The sequence below is a fragment of the Ranitomeya variabilis genome, chromosome 5 (genome assembly GCF_051348905.1).
Source record: "Ranitomeya variabilis isolate aRanVar5 chromosome 5, aRanVar5.hap1, whole genome shotgun sequence".
NCBI classification, from domain to species: Eukaryota; Metazoa; Chordata; class Amphibia; order Anura; family Dendrobatidae; genus Ranitomeya; species Ranitomeya variabilis.
Genome location: NC_135236.1, coordinates 250,722,495 through 250,737,448, shown reverse-complemented (window position 1 = coordinate 250,737,448; position 14,954 = coordinate 250,722,495). Strand labels below are relative to the sequence as shown.

The window sequence follows — 14,954 nt, the reverse complement described above, 5'->3', positions numbered from 1 at the left end:
TTACTTCAAAGAAAAAATTGACCACATTCGACAGGAAATCATTTCCCAATCTCTTCATACCAAGCACTGTCCTCCCTCCCCCACTGCATCTAGTTCACTCTCTGACTTTGAACCAGTTACAGAAGAAGAAGTAAGCAGGCTCCTTGCATCTTCTCGCCCGACCACTTGCACCAGCGACCCCATTCCGTCGCATCTCCTCCAGTCCCTTTCCCCGGCTGTCACCTCTCACCTAACAAAAATATTCAACCTTTCCCTCACTTCCGGTATTTTTCCCTCCTCATTTAAGCATGCCATCATACATCCACTACTTAAAAAGCCCTCCCTCGATCAAAATTGTGCCGCTAATTATAGACCTGTCTCTAATCTTCCCTTCATCTCTAAACTCCTGGAACGCCTGGTCCACTCCCGTCTTACCCGCTATCTCTCAGATAATTCTCTTCTCGACCCTCTTCAATCTGGTTTCCGCTCTTTACACTCTACTGAAACTGCCCTCACTAAAGTCTCTAATGACCTACTAACAGCTAAATCTAATGGTCACTATTCCATGCTAATTCTCTTGGATCTCTCCGCAGCATTCGACACTGTGGATCATCAGCTCCTCCTCACTATGCTCCGCTCCATCGGCCTCAAGGACACCGTTCTCTCTTGGTTCTCCTCCTATCTCTCTGGCCGATCCTTCACTGTTTGTTTTGCTGGTTCCTCCTCCTCTCACCTTCCCCTTACTGTTGGGGTTCCTCAAGGATCAGTCCTAGGCCCCCTCCTCTTCTCTTTGTATACTGCCCCTATTGGACAAACAATCAGTAGATTTGGTTTCCAGTACCATCTCTATGCTGACGACACCCAATTATATACCTCTTCTCCTGTTATCACGCCGACCTTTTTAGAAAACACCAGTGACTGTCTTACCGCTGTCTCTAACATCATGTCCTCCCTCTATCTGAAACTGAACCTGTCAAAAACTGAACTCCTCGTGTTCTCTCCCTCTACAAACCTACCTTTGCCCGACATTGCCATCTCTGTGTGCGGTTCCACCATTACTCCAAAGCAACATGCCCGCTGCCTTGGAGTCATCCTTGATTCCGAGCTTTCATTCACCCCCCACATCCGATCACTGGCTCGCTCTTCTTATCTGCATCTCAAAAACATTTCCAGAATTCGCCCTTTTCTTACTTTCGACTCTGCAAAAACTCTTACTGTCTCACTTATTCATTCTCGTCTGGACTATTGTAACTCTCTACTAATTGGCCTACCTTTTACCAGACTCTCCCCGCTCCAATCTGTCCTGAATGCTGCTGCCAGGATCATATTCCTCGCCAACCGTTACACCGATGCCTCTACCTTGTGCCAGTCATTACACTGGCTACCCATCCAATCCAGAATCCAGTACAAAACTACTACCCTCATCCACAAAGCACTCCATGGCTCAGCACCACCCTACATCTCCTCTCTGGTCTCAGTCTACCACCCTACCCGTGCCCTCCGCTCCGCTAATGACCTCAGGTTAGCATCCTCAATAATCAGAACCTCCCACTCCCGTCTCCAAGACTTTACACGTGCGGCGCCGATTCTTTGGAATGCACTACCTAGGTTAATACAATTAATCCCCAATCCCCACAGTTTTAAGCGTGCACTAAAAACGTATTTGTTCAGATTGGCCTACCGCCTCAACGCATTAACCTAATTATCCCTGTGTGGCCTATTAATAAAAAACAACAACATAATCACGTTCCTCCATCATGTTCTCATACACTTTATGCAGTTAATAGCCTCTGTGTCTGTACTGTTACATACTTAGGCAGTTAACTGGTTCATGCAGCTTTACATGAACACCCGAGCCTTACACTATGGCTGGTCCAAATAACTAAAGCAATTGTTACCATCCACCTCTTGTGTCTCCCCTTTTCCTCATAGATTGTAAGCTTGCGAGCAGCAGGGCCCTCATTCCTCCTGGTATCTGTTTTGAACTGTGATTTCTGTTATGCTGTAATGTCTGTTGTCTGTATAAGTCCCCTCTATAAGTTGTAAAGCGCTGCGGAATATGTTGGCGCTATATAAATAAAATTATTATTATTATTATTATTATTATTATATACTGTATATATATTTTGAGGTACAATCCTTAATTTGCCATTATGTCCCCATACAGGCTGCTGGTCACTTGGAATCAGATAACTGGATGGGGCACAGCAGAGATTACACCAGACGTCCTCCCAGTCCACGGCAATCAGACAGAGCTAGATCTGTGAGTCCTCTGCGAGGGATCCACACGCTAGAGTGCTATAGGTACAGAATGATGTGAACTCTCAATGCCCTGCTAAACAAAGAAAAGGTTTATAAATAGGAAGATTATACAAGTGCACATTGCAAAATCTGTTAGTTAATCTCCTTATTTTCCTGTAGTGTATTTCTGAAAGGTGAAGAGTGATGGTCTAGCAAAGTTTGGCGGTAATAGTTACAGCCATTTGTAAGGACTCCAACAGACTCAGGTTCAGAACTAAAATATTTTAACATAATGTTTATTTATGAACACAGAATTAGACACTTTGGGCCGGTCGTCTCTGTCTACAAATAGTGAGATAGCACTATGTCATGAATCCCCAATGGCTAGGGATAGCACAGGACAAGCAAGGTACAAATAAATAACGGACGAGCTCTAGGGTGATGGAACCTGGGCTGACCGCTGCCCTACGCCTGACAAACGCAACTAGAGATAGCCAGGGAGCGTGCCTACGTTGGTTCTAGACGCCACGCACCAGCCTAAGAGCTAACTAGTACTGCAGAGAAAATAAAGACCTCACTTGCCTCCAGAGGGATGAACCCCAAAAGGTATAGTTGCCCCCCACATGTATTGATGGTGAAATGAGAGGAAGGCACACACATAGAGATGATATATATAGGTTTAGCAAATTGAGGCCCGCTGTAAACTAGAAAGCAGAACGATACAAAAGGGGTCTGAGCGGTCAGCAAAAAACCCTAATCAAAAAACCATCCTGAGATTACAAGAACCCATGTGCCAACTCATGGCACATGGGGAGAACCTCAGTCCACTAGAGCTACCAGCTAGCATAGAAACATAATAAGCAAGCTGGACAAAAAAAAAACAAAATCAGCACTTAGCTTATCCTGAAAGATCTGGGAGCAGGTAGGCAGGAACCAAACAGAGCACATCTGAATACATTGATAGCCGGCAAGGGAATGACAGAAAGGCCAGGTAAAATAGGAAACACCCAGCCTCTAATGGACAGGTGGAAACCAAAGGCCGCAACCCACCAAAGTCACCCAGTACCAGCAGTAACCACCAGAGGGAGCCCACAAACAGAATCCACAACAGTACCCCCCCCTTGAGGAGGGGTCACCGAACCCTCACGAGAACCCCCAGGGCGATCAGGGTGAGCTCTATGGAAGGCGCGGACCAAATCAGTCGCATGAACATCGGAGGCGACCACCCAGGAATTATCCTCCTGACCATAACCCTTCCACTTAACCAAATACTGGAGTTTGCGTCTGGAAACACGAGAATCCAAGATCTTCTCAACAACATACTCCAATTCTCCCTCCACCAGCACCGGAGCAGGAGGCTCAACCGAAGGAACAACGGGCACCTCATACCTCCGCAACAACGACCGATGGAACACATTATGAATAGCAAACGATGCTGGGAGATCCAAACGAAAAGATACAGGGTTAAGAATCTCCGAGATCCTATAAGGACCGATGAACCGAGGCTTGAACTTAGGAGAAGAGACCTTCATAGGGACAAAACGAGAAGACAACCACACCAAATCCCCAACAAGAAGTCGGGGACTCACGCGGCGACGGCGATTAGCAAACTGCTGAGTCTTCTCCTGAGATAACTTCAAATTGTCCACCACCTGATTCCAAATCTGATGTAGCCTGTCCACCACCACGTCCACTCCAGGACAATCCGAAGACTCCACCTGACCAGAGGAAAAACGAGGATGAAACCCCGAATTACAAAAAAAAGGAGAGACCAACGTGGCAGAACTAGCCCGATTATTAAGAGCAAATTCGGCCAGTGGCAAAAAAGCAACCCAGTCATCTTGATCAGCAGAAACAAAACACCTCAAATAAGTTTCCAAGGTCTGATTAGTTCGCTCCGTCTGGCCATTCGTCTGAGGATGGAATGCAGACGAGAAAGACAAATCAATGCCCATCTTGGCACAAAACGTCCGCCAAAATCTAGACACAAACTGGGATCCCCTGTCAGAAACGATATTCTCCGGAATCCCATGCAAACGAACCACGTTCTGAAAAAATAAAGGGACCAACTCAGAGGAGGAAGGCAACTTAGGCAAGGGCACCAAATGAACCATCTTAGAAAAGCGGTCACACACAACCCAGATAACGGACATTTTCTGTGAAACCGGGAGATCAGAAATAAAATCCATGGAAATGTGCGTCCAAGGCCTCTTCGGGATGGGCAAGGATAACAACAACCCACTGGCCCGAGAACAGCAAGGCTTAGCTCGAGCACATACTTCACAAGACTGCACAAAGGTACGCACATCCCTAGACAAGGAAGGCCACCAAAAAGACCTGGCCACCAAGTCTCTAGTACCAAATATTCCAGGATGACCAGCCAACACAGAAGAATGGACCTCGGAGATGACTCTACTGGTCCAATCATCCGGAACAAACAGTCTTTCTGGTGGACAACGATCCGGTTTATCCACCTGAAACTCCTGCAATGCACGTCGCAAGTCTGGGGATACGGCGGACAATATTACCCCATCCCTAAGGATACCAGTAGGCCCAGAGTCTCCAGGAGAGTCAGGCACAAAACTCCTGGAAAGAGCATCTGCCTTCACATTCTTTGAACCTGGCAGGTATGAAACCACGAAATTGAAACGAGAAAAAAACAACGACCAACGAGCCTGTCTAGGATTCAAACGCCTGGCAGACTCAAGGAAAATGAGATTCTTGTGATCAGTCAAGACCACCACACGATGTTTAGCACCCTCAAGCCAATGACGCCACTCCTCAAATGCCCACTTCATGGCCAAAAGCTCCCGCTTACCCACATCATAATTGCGCTCGGCGGGCGAGAATTTTCTAGAGAAGAATGCACATGGCTTCATCACCGAGCCATTAGAACTTCTCTGTGACAAAACCGCCCCCGCTCCAATCTCGGAAGCATCAACCTCAACCTGGAAAGGAAGAGAAACATCTGGTTGACACAACACAGGAGCAGAAGAAAACCGGCGCTTAAGTTCCTGAAAGGCCCCCACGGCCGCAGGAGACCAATCAGCAACATCAGCACCCTTTTTAGTCAAATCAGTCAAAGGTTTAACAATACTGGAAAAATTAGCAATGAACCGACGATAAAAATTAGCAAACCCCAAGAACTTCTGTAGACTCTTAACAGATGTAGGTTGTGTCCAGTCACAAATTGCCTGAACCTTGACGGGATCCATCTCAATAGTAGAAGGAGAAAAAATGTACCCCAAAAAAGAAATCTTCTGGACTCCGAAGAGACACTTTGAGCCCTTCACAAACAGAGAATTGGCCCGCAGAACCTGAAACACCTTCCTGACCTGTAGAACATGAGACTCCCAGTCATCAGAAAACACCAAAATATCATCCAAATACACAATCATAAACTTATCCAGATATTCACGGAAAATATTGTGCATAAAGGACTGAAAGACTGACGGAGCATTGGAGAGTCCAAAAGGCATTACCAAATACTCAAAATGGCCCTCAGGCGTATTAAATGCGGTTTTCCACTCATCACCCTGTTTTATCCGCACCAGATTATACGCACCGCGAAGATCTATCTTAGTGAACCACCTAGCCCCCTTAATGCGAGCAAACAAATCAGTCAATAATGGCAATGGATACTGATATTTGACTGTAATCTTATTCAGAAGGCGATAATCTATACAAGGCCTCAGGGAACCATCTTTTTTTGCCACGAAAAAAAAACCTGCTCCCAGAGGGGACGAAGATGGACGAATATGTCCCTTTTCCAAGGACTCCTTAATATAATTCCGCATAGCAGTATGCTCTGGCAGTGACAGATTAAATAAACGACCCTTAGGGAACTTACTGCCAGGAATCAATTCTATAGCACAGTCACAATCTCTATGAGGGGGGAGCGAATTGAGCTTAGGCTCCTCAAAAACATCCCTATAGTCAGACAAAAACTCAGGGATCTCAGAAGGAGTAGATGAAGCGATTGAAATCGGAGGTGCATCATCATGAACCCCGTGACATCCCCAGCTTAACACAGACATTGTTTTCCAGTCCAGGACAGGATTATGAGTTTGTAACCATGGCAGACCAAGCACTAGTACATCATGTAAATTATACAGTACAAGGAAGCGAATCACCTCCTGATGAACGGGAGTCATGCGCATGGTCACTTGTGTCCAATACTGCGGTTTATTCATAGCCAATGGTGTAGAGTCAATTCCCTTCAGAGGAATAGGAACTTCCAGAGGCTCCAGACTAAAACCGCAGCGTTTAGCAAATGACCAATCCATAAGACTCAGGGCAGCGCCCGAATCCACATAGGCATCAACGGAAATGGAAGACAGTGAAAAAATCAGAGTCACAGACAAAATGAACTTAGACTGCAGAGTATCAATGGCAAAAGATTTATCAACCCTTTTTGTGCGTTTAGAGCATGCTGATATAACATGAGCTGAATCACCACAATAAAAACACAATCCATTTTTCCGCCTATAATTTTGCCGTTCACTTCTGGACTGAATTCTATCACATTGCATAGTCTCAGGTGCCTGTTCAGAAGACACCGCCAACTGGTGCACGGGTTTGCGCTCCCGTAAACGCCGATCAATCTGAATGGCCATAGCCATAGACTCATTCAGACCTGTAGGCGTAGGGAACCCCACCATAATATCCTTAATGGCCTCAGAAAGACCATTTCTGAAGTTTGCAGCCAGGGCGCACTCATTCCACTGAGTAAGCACCGACCATTTCCGAAATTTTTGACAATATATTTCCGCTTCATCATGCCCCTGAGAGAGGGCTAACAAAGCCTTTTCAGCCTGAATCTCCAGGTTGGGTTCCTCATAGAGCAATCCCAATGCCAGAAAAAACGCATCCACACTGAGCAATGCAGGATCCCCTGGTGCCAATGCAAATGCCCAATTCTGAGGGTCGCCCCGCAGGAAAGATATTACAATCCTGACCTGTTGAGCAGGGTCTCCAGAGGAGCGAGATTTTAAAGAAAGAAACAATTTACAATTGTTCCTGAAATTCAGGAAGGTAGATCTATCTCCAGAGAAGAACTCTGGAATAGGAATTCTAGGTTCAGACATGGGAGTGTGAACAACAAAATCCTGTATGTTTTGAACTTTTGCCGCGAGATTACTCAGGCTGGAAGCCAAACTCTGGACATCCATGTTAAACAGCTAAGATCAGAGCCATTCAAGGGTTAAGAGGAGGTAAGAAGCAGCTAGACAGCAATTAAGGGCTAGGCAGCAAAACTCTGAAGGGAAAAAAAAAAAAAAAAAAATTTCCCTTAAACACTTCTTGTTCTCCTGCTTCAGCCCAAACAATTAACACTTTGCTGGCCGGCTATACTGTCATGAATCCCCAATGGCTAGGGATAGCACAGGACAAGCAAGGTACAAATAAATAACGGACGAGCTCTAGGGTGATGGAACCTGGGCTGACCGCTGCCCTACGCCTGACAAACGCAACTAGAGATAGCCAGGGAGCGTGCCTACGTTGGTTCTAGACGCCACGCACCAGCCTAAGAGCTAACTAGTACTGCAGAGAAAATAAAGACCTCACTTGCCTCCAGAGGGATGAACCCCAAAAGGTATAGTTGCCCCCCACATGTATTGACGGTGAAATGAGAGGAAGGCACACACATAGAGATGATATATATAGGTTTAGCAAATTGAGGCCCGCTGTAAACTAGAAAGCAGAACGATACAAAAGGGGTCTGAGCGGTCAGCAAAAAACCCTAATCAAAAAACCATCCTGAGATTACAAGAACCCATGTGCCAACTCATGGCACATGGGGAGAACCTCAGTCCACTAGAGCTACCAGCTAGCATAGAGACATAATAAGCAAGCTGGACAAAAAAAACCAAACAACTGAAAATCAGCACTTAGCTTATCCTGAAAGATCTGGGAGCAGGTAGGCAGGAACCAAACAGAGCACATCTGAATACATTGATAGCCGGCAAGGGAATGACAGAAAGGCCAGGTAAAATAGGAAACACCCAGCCTCTGATGGACAGGTGGAAACCAAAGGCCGCAACCCACCAAAGTCACCCAGTACCAGCAGTAACCACCAGAGGGAGCCCACAAACAGAATCCACAACAGCACTATACTTAAATTAAAATATCGGGCTTTTAAAGTGAATGTCAGGATGGCTAGACCTCTGTCCTACATATGCACAGAAAACCCAACACAAAGTTGAACTTTAATTTGATTATAAAGAAAAATAATTCAGGAGAAATATGGTTAAGTGTCTTCAGAGTGATTATCACTGTCTGATTTCACTGTTTAAGGGGGTGTCACTTTTCAAGAAACTTATCTTAATCTTAATGATTTAGACATGATCTGCAAAGAGGAGTGGACCAAAATTCCTCCTGACATGTGCGCAAACCTCATCATCAACTACAAAAAAAGTCTGACTCCTGTGCTTGCCAACAAGGGTTTTGCCACCAAGTATTAAGTCTTGTTTGCCAGAGGGATCAAATACTTATTTTTCACTGCAAAATGCAAATAAATGTATATAATTTATACAATGTGATTATCTTTTTGATATTCTATCTCTCAATGTTAAAATTGACCTACCCTTAAAATTATAGACTGCTCATGTCTTTGTCAGTGGGCAAACTTACAAAATCAGCAAGGATTCAAATTATTATTATCGTTATTATTATTATTTATTATTATAGCGCCATTTATTCCATGGCGCTTTACATGTGAGGAGGGGTATACATAATAAAAACAAGTACAATAATCTTAAACAATACAAGTCACAACTGGTACAGCAGGAGAGAGGACTGTTGTGAAATTGGATTTTGGGCTCCCCCGGTGGCCACTGGTGGAATTGAACTTGTGTGCATCATCCCCTCTGTTCACCTGTTCCCATCAGGATGTGGGAGTCGCTATTTAACCTTGCTCCTCTGTCACTTCCATGCCGGTCAACATTGTAATCAGAAGCCTTTCTGTGCATGTTCCTGCTACCAGACAACTTCCAGCTAAGTCGGACTTTTGTCCTTGTTTGTTTTTTGCATTTTGTTCCAGTTCACAGCTGCAGTTTCGTTTCTGTGTCTGGAAAGCTCTTGTGATCTGAAATTGCCACTCTGATGTTATGAGTTAATACTAGAGTCTTAAAGTAATTTCAGGATGGTGTATTGATAGGGTTTTCAGCTGACCATGAAAGTACCCTTTCTGTCTTCCTGCTATCTAGTAAGCGGACCTCGATTTTGCTAAACCTATTTTCATACTACGTTTGTCATTTTCATCTTAAATCACCGCCAATATATGTGGGGGCCTCTGTCTGCCTTTCGGGGAAATTTCTCTAGAGGTGAGCCAGGACTATATTTTCCTCTGCCAGGATTAGTTAGTCCTCCGGCCGGCGCTGGGCGTCTAGGGATAAAACGCAGGCTACGCTACCCGGCTACTGTTAGTTGTGCGGCAGGTTTAGTTCATGGTCAGTTTAAGTTTCCATCCTTCCAAGAGCTAGTTCCTATGTATGCTGGGCTATGTTCTCTTGCCATTGAGAACCATAACAGTTTGACCGGCCCACAAAGGGTTAAATTAATTGGCAGAGAAAGGAGAGAAAAAAGAAGTCTGCTGAAAAATTTTTTTTTTTTTTTTTTCCTTCAGTTCTGAGTGTGCTTTCAATTGAATCACTTGCAAGTCTGCCTATATTGCAGCCTTCCTCTCTCTCTCTCCTTCTAATCCTGGAATGGCTCTGTGTTCACCTGTTTAAAATGGATATTCAGAGTTTAGCTGCAGGTTTGAATAATCTCACCACGAAAGTTCAAAATTTACAAGATTTTGTTGTTCATGTTCCTATATCTGAACCTAGAATTCCTTTGCCTGAATTTTTCTCAGGGAATAGATCTTGCTTTCAAAATTTCAAAAATAATTGCAAGTTGTTTTTGTCCCTGAAATCTCGCTCTGCTGGAGATCCTGCTCAGCAGGTCAGGATTTCCTTGCTCCGGGGCGACCCTCAAGATTGGGCTTTTGCATTGGCTCCAGGGGATCCTGCGTTGCTCAATGTGGATGCGTTTTTTCTGGCCTTGGGGTTGCTTTATGAGGAACCTCATTTAGAGCTTCAGGCGGAAAAGGCCTTGATGTCCCTATCTCAGGGGCAAGATGAAGTTGAAATATACTGCCAAAAATTCCGTAAATGGTCTGTGCTTACTCAGTGGAGTGAGTGCGCCCTGGCGGCGAATTTCAGAGAGGGTCTCTCTGATGCCGTTAAGGATGTTATGGTGGGGTTCCCTGTGCCTGCGGGTCTGAATGAGTCCATGACAATGGCTATCCAGATCGATAGACGTCTGCGGGAGCGCAAACCTGTGCACCATTTGGCGGTGTCTACTGAGAAGACGCCAGAGAATATGCAATGTGATAGAATTCTGTCCAGAAGCGAACGGCAGAATTTTAGACGAAAAAATGGGTTGTGCTTTTATTGTGGTGATTCAACTCATGTTATATCAGCATGCTCTAAGCGTACTAAGAAGCTTGATAAGTCAGTTTCAATTGGCACTTTACAGTCTAAGTTTATTCTATCTGTGACCCTGATTTGTTCTTTATCATCTATTACCGCGGATGCCTATGTCGACTCTGGCGCCGCTTTGAGTCTTATGGATTGGTCCTTTGCCAAACGCTGTGGGTATGATTTAGAGCCTCTTGAAACTCCTATACCTCTGAAGGGGATTGACTCCACCCCATTGGCTAGTAATAAACCACAATACTGGACACAAGTAACTATGCAAATTAATCCGGATCATCAGGAGATTATTCGCTTTCTTGTGCTGTATAATCTACATGATGTGTTGGTGCTTGGATTGCCATGGCTGCAATCTCATAACCCAGTCCTCGACTGGAACGCTATGTCTGTGTTAAGCTGGGGATGTAAGGGGATGCATGGGGACGTACCTTTGGTTTCCATTTCGTCATCTATTCCCTCTGAGATTCCTGAATTCTTGTCTGACTATCGTGACGTTTTTGAAGAACCTAAGCTTGGTTCATTACCTCCGCACCGGGAGTGCGATTGTGCCATAGATTTGATTCCGGGTAGTAAATACCCTAAGGGTCGTTTATTTAATCTGTCTGTGCCTGAACATGCTGCTATGCGAGAATATATAAAGGAGTCCTTGGAAAAGGGACATATTCGTCCTTCGTCATCTCCCTTAGGAGCCGGTTTTTTCTTTGTGTCTAAGAAAGATGGCTCTTTGAGGCCGTGTATTGATTATCGGCTTTTGAATAAAATCACGGTTAAATATCAATATCCGTTGCCACTGCTGACTGATTTGTTTGCTCGCATAAAGGGGGCCAAGTGGTTTTCTAAGATAGATCTCCGTGGGGCGTATAATTTGGTGCGAATTAAGCAGGGGGATGAGTGGAAAACCGCATTTAATACGCCCGAGGGCCACTTTGAGTATTTGGTGATGCCTTTTGGCCTTTCAAATGCCCCTTCAGTCTTTCAGTCCTTTATGCATGACATTTTCCGTGATTATTTGGATAAATTTATGATCGTGTATCTGGATGATATTCTGATTTTTTCGGATGACTGGGACTCTCATGTCCAGCAGGTCAGGAGGGTTTTTCAGGTTTTGCGGTCTAATTCCTTGTGTGTGAAGGGTTCTAAGTGCGTTTTTGGGGTTCAAAAGATTTCCTTCTTGGGATACATTTTTTCCCCCTCTTCCATCGAGATGGATCCTGTCAAGGTTCGGGCTATTTGTGATTGGACGCAACCCTCTTCTCTTAAGAGTCTTCAGAAATTTTTGGGCTTTGCTAACTTTTATCGTCGATTTATTGCTGGTTTTTCTGATGTTGTTAAACCATTGACTGATTTGACTAAGAAGGGTGCTGATGTTGCTGATTGGTCCCCTGCTGCTGTGGAGGCCTTTCGGGAGCTTAAGCGCCGCTTTTCTTCCGCCCCTGTGTTGCGTCAGCCTGATGTTGCTCTTCCTTTTCAGGTTGAGGTCGACGCTTCTGAAATCGGAGCTGGGGCGGTTTTGTCGCAAAGAAGTTCCGACTGCTCCGTGATGAAACCTTGTGCTTTTTTTTCTCGTAAATTTTCGCCCGCCGAGCGGAATTATGATATTGGGAATCGGGAGCTTTTGGCCATGAAGTGGGCTTTTGAGGAGTGGCGTCATTGGCTTGAGGGGGCTAGACATCAGGTGGTGGTATTGACCGACCACAAGAATTTGATTTATCTTGAGTCCGCCAGACGCCTGAATCCTAGACAGGCGCGCTGGTCGTTGTTTTTCTCTCGGTTTAATTTTGTGGTGTCATACCTACCGGGTTCTAAGAATGTTAAGGCGGATGCCCTTTCTAGGAGTTTTGAGCCTGACTCCCCTGGTAATTCTGAACCTACAGGTATCCTTAAGGATGGAGTGATATTGTCTGCCGTTTCTCCAGACCTGCGGCGGGCCTTGCAGGATTTTCAGGCGGATAGACCTGATCGTTGCCCACCTGGTAGACTGTTTGTTCCTGATGATTGGACCAGTAAAGTCATTTCTGAGGTTCATTCTTCTGCGTTGGCAGGTCATCCTGGAATCTTTGGTACCAGGGATTTGGTGGCAAGGTCCTTCTGGTGGCCTTCCCTGTCACGAGATGTACGAGGCTTTGTGCAGTCTTGTGACGTTTGTGCTCGGGCCAAGCCTTGTTGTTCTCGGGCTAGTGGATTGTTGTTGCCCTTGCCTATCCCGAAGAGGCCTTGGACGCACATCTCGATGGATTTTATTTCGGATCTTCCTGTTTCTCAGAAGATGTCTGTCATCTGGGTGGTGTGTGACCGTTTCTCTAAGATGGTCCATTTGGTTCCCCTGCCTAAGTTGCCTTCTTCTTCCGAGTTGGTTCCTCTGTTTTTTCAAAATGTGGTTCGTTTGCATGGTATTCCGGAGAATATCGTTTCTGACAGAGGAACCCAATTCGTGTCTAGATTTTGGCGGGCATTCTGTGCTAGGATGGGCATAGATTTGTCTTTCTCGTCTGCTTTCCATCCTCAGACTAATGGCCAGACCGAGCGGACGAATCAGACTTTGGAGACATATTTGAGGTGTTTTGTGTCTGCAGATCAGGATGATTGGGTTGCTTTTTTGCCTTTAGCGGAGTTTGCCCTCAATAATCGGGCCAGCTCTGCCACCTTGGTGTCTCCTTTTTTCTGTAATTCGGGGTTTCATCCTCGATTTTCCTCCGGTCAGGTGGAATCTTCGGATTGTCCTGGAGTGGATGCTGTGGTGGAGAGGTTGCATCAGATTTGGGGGCAGGTGGTGGACAATTTGAAGTTGTCCCAGGAGAAGACTCAGCTTTTTGCCAACCGCCGGCGTCGGGTTGGTCCTCGGCTTTGTGTCGGGGACTTGGTGTGGTTGTCTTCTCGTTTTGTCCCTATGAGGGTTTCTTCTCCTAAGTTTAAGCCTCGGTTCATCGGCCCGTACAAGATATTGGAGATTCTTAACCCTGTGTCCTTCCGTTTGGACCTCCCTGCATCTTTTTCTATTCGTAATGTTTTTCATCGGTCATTGTTGCGCAGGTATGAGGTACCGGTTGTGCCTTCCGTTGAGCCTCCTGCTCCGGTGTTGGTTGAGGGCGAGTTGGAGTACGTTGTGGAAAAAATCTTGGACTCCCGTGTTTCCAGACGGAAACTCCAGTATCTGGTCAAATGGAAGGGATACGGTCAGGAGGATAATTCTTGGGTGACTGCCTCTGATGTTCATGCCTCCGATCTGGTCCGTGCCTTTCATAGGGCTCATCCTGATCGCCCTGGTGGTTCTGGTGAGGGTTCGGTGCCCCCTCCTTGAGGGGGGGGTACTGTTGTGAAATTGGATTTTGGGCTCCCCCGGTGGCCACTGGTGGAATTGAACTTGTGTGCATCATCCCCTCTGTTCACCTGTTCCCATCAGGATGTGGGAGTCGCTATTTAACCTTGCTCCTCTGTCACTTCCATGCCGGTCAACATTGTAATCAGAAGCCTTTCTGTGCATGTTCCTGCTACCAGACAACTTCCAGCTAAGTCGGACTTTTGTCCTTGTTTGTTTTTTGCATTTTGTTCCAGTTCACAGCTGCAGTTTCGTTTCTGTGTCTGGAAAGCTCTTGTGATCTGAAATTGCCACTCTGATGTTATGAGTTAATACTAGAGTCTTAAAGTAATTTCAGGATGGTGTATTGATAGGGTTTTCAGCTGACCATGAAAGTACCCTTTCTGTCTTCCTGCTATCTAGTAAGCGGACCTCGATTTTGCTAAACCTATTTTCATACTACGTTTGTCATTTTCATCTTAAATCACCGCCAATATATGTGGGGGCCTCTGTCTGCCTTTCGGGGAAATTTCTCTAGAGGTGAGCCAGGACTATATTTTCCTCTGCCAGGATTAGTTAGTCCTCCGGCCGGCGCTGGGCGTCTAGGGATAAAACGCAGGCTACGCTACCCGGCTACTGTTAGTTGTGCGGCAGGTTTAGTTCATGGTCAGTTTAAGTTTCCATCCTTCCAAGAGCTAGTTCCTATGTATGCTGGGCTATGTTCTCTTGCCATTGAGAACCATAACAGAGGACTCTGCCCGCGAGGGCTCACAATCTACAAGGGATGGGTGAGGATACCATAGGTGAGGGTAGAGCTGGTCGTGCAGCGGTTTGGTAGATCGGTGGTTACTGCAAGTTGTAGGCTTGTTGGAGGAGGTAGGTCTTCAGGTTCTTTTTGAAGGTTTCGTTCTGGTATGTTCTGGTAGAGAGTTCCAGAGTAGCGGTGATGCGCGAGAGAAATC

The 14,954-nt window shown here is 45.7% G+C and overlaps 1 protein-coding gene across 2 annotated transcripts in view; it reads left to right on the top strand.

Annotated features, from left to right (window-relative positions):
• The window catches only part of LOC143773576 (uncharacterized), a 182,900-nt gene that overhangs the window by 46,752 nt on the left and 121,194 nt on the right, over positions 1-14,954 (top strand). For both annotated transcript variants that reach the window (XM_077260980.1, XM_077260981.1), the window contains exon 3: positions 2,147-2,283. In XM_077260980.1, the coding sequence (XP_077117095.1) occupies positions 2,147-2,283 (137 nt within the window). The remainder of the gene's footprint in view (positions 1-2,146; positions 2,284-14,954) is intronic.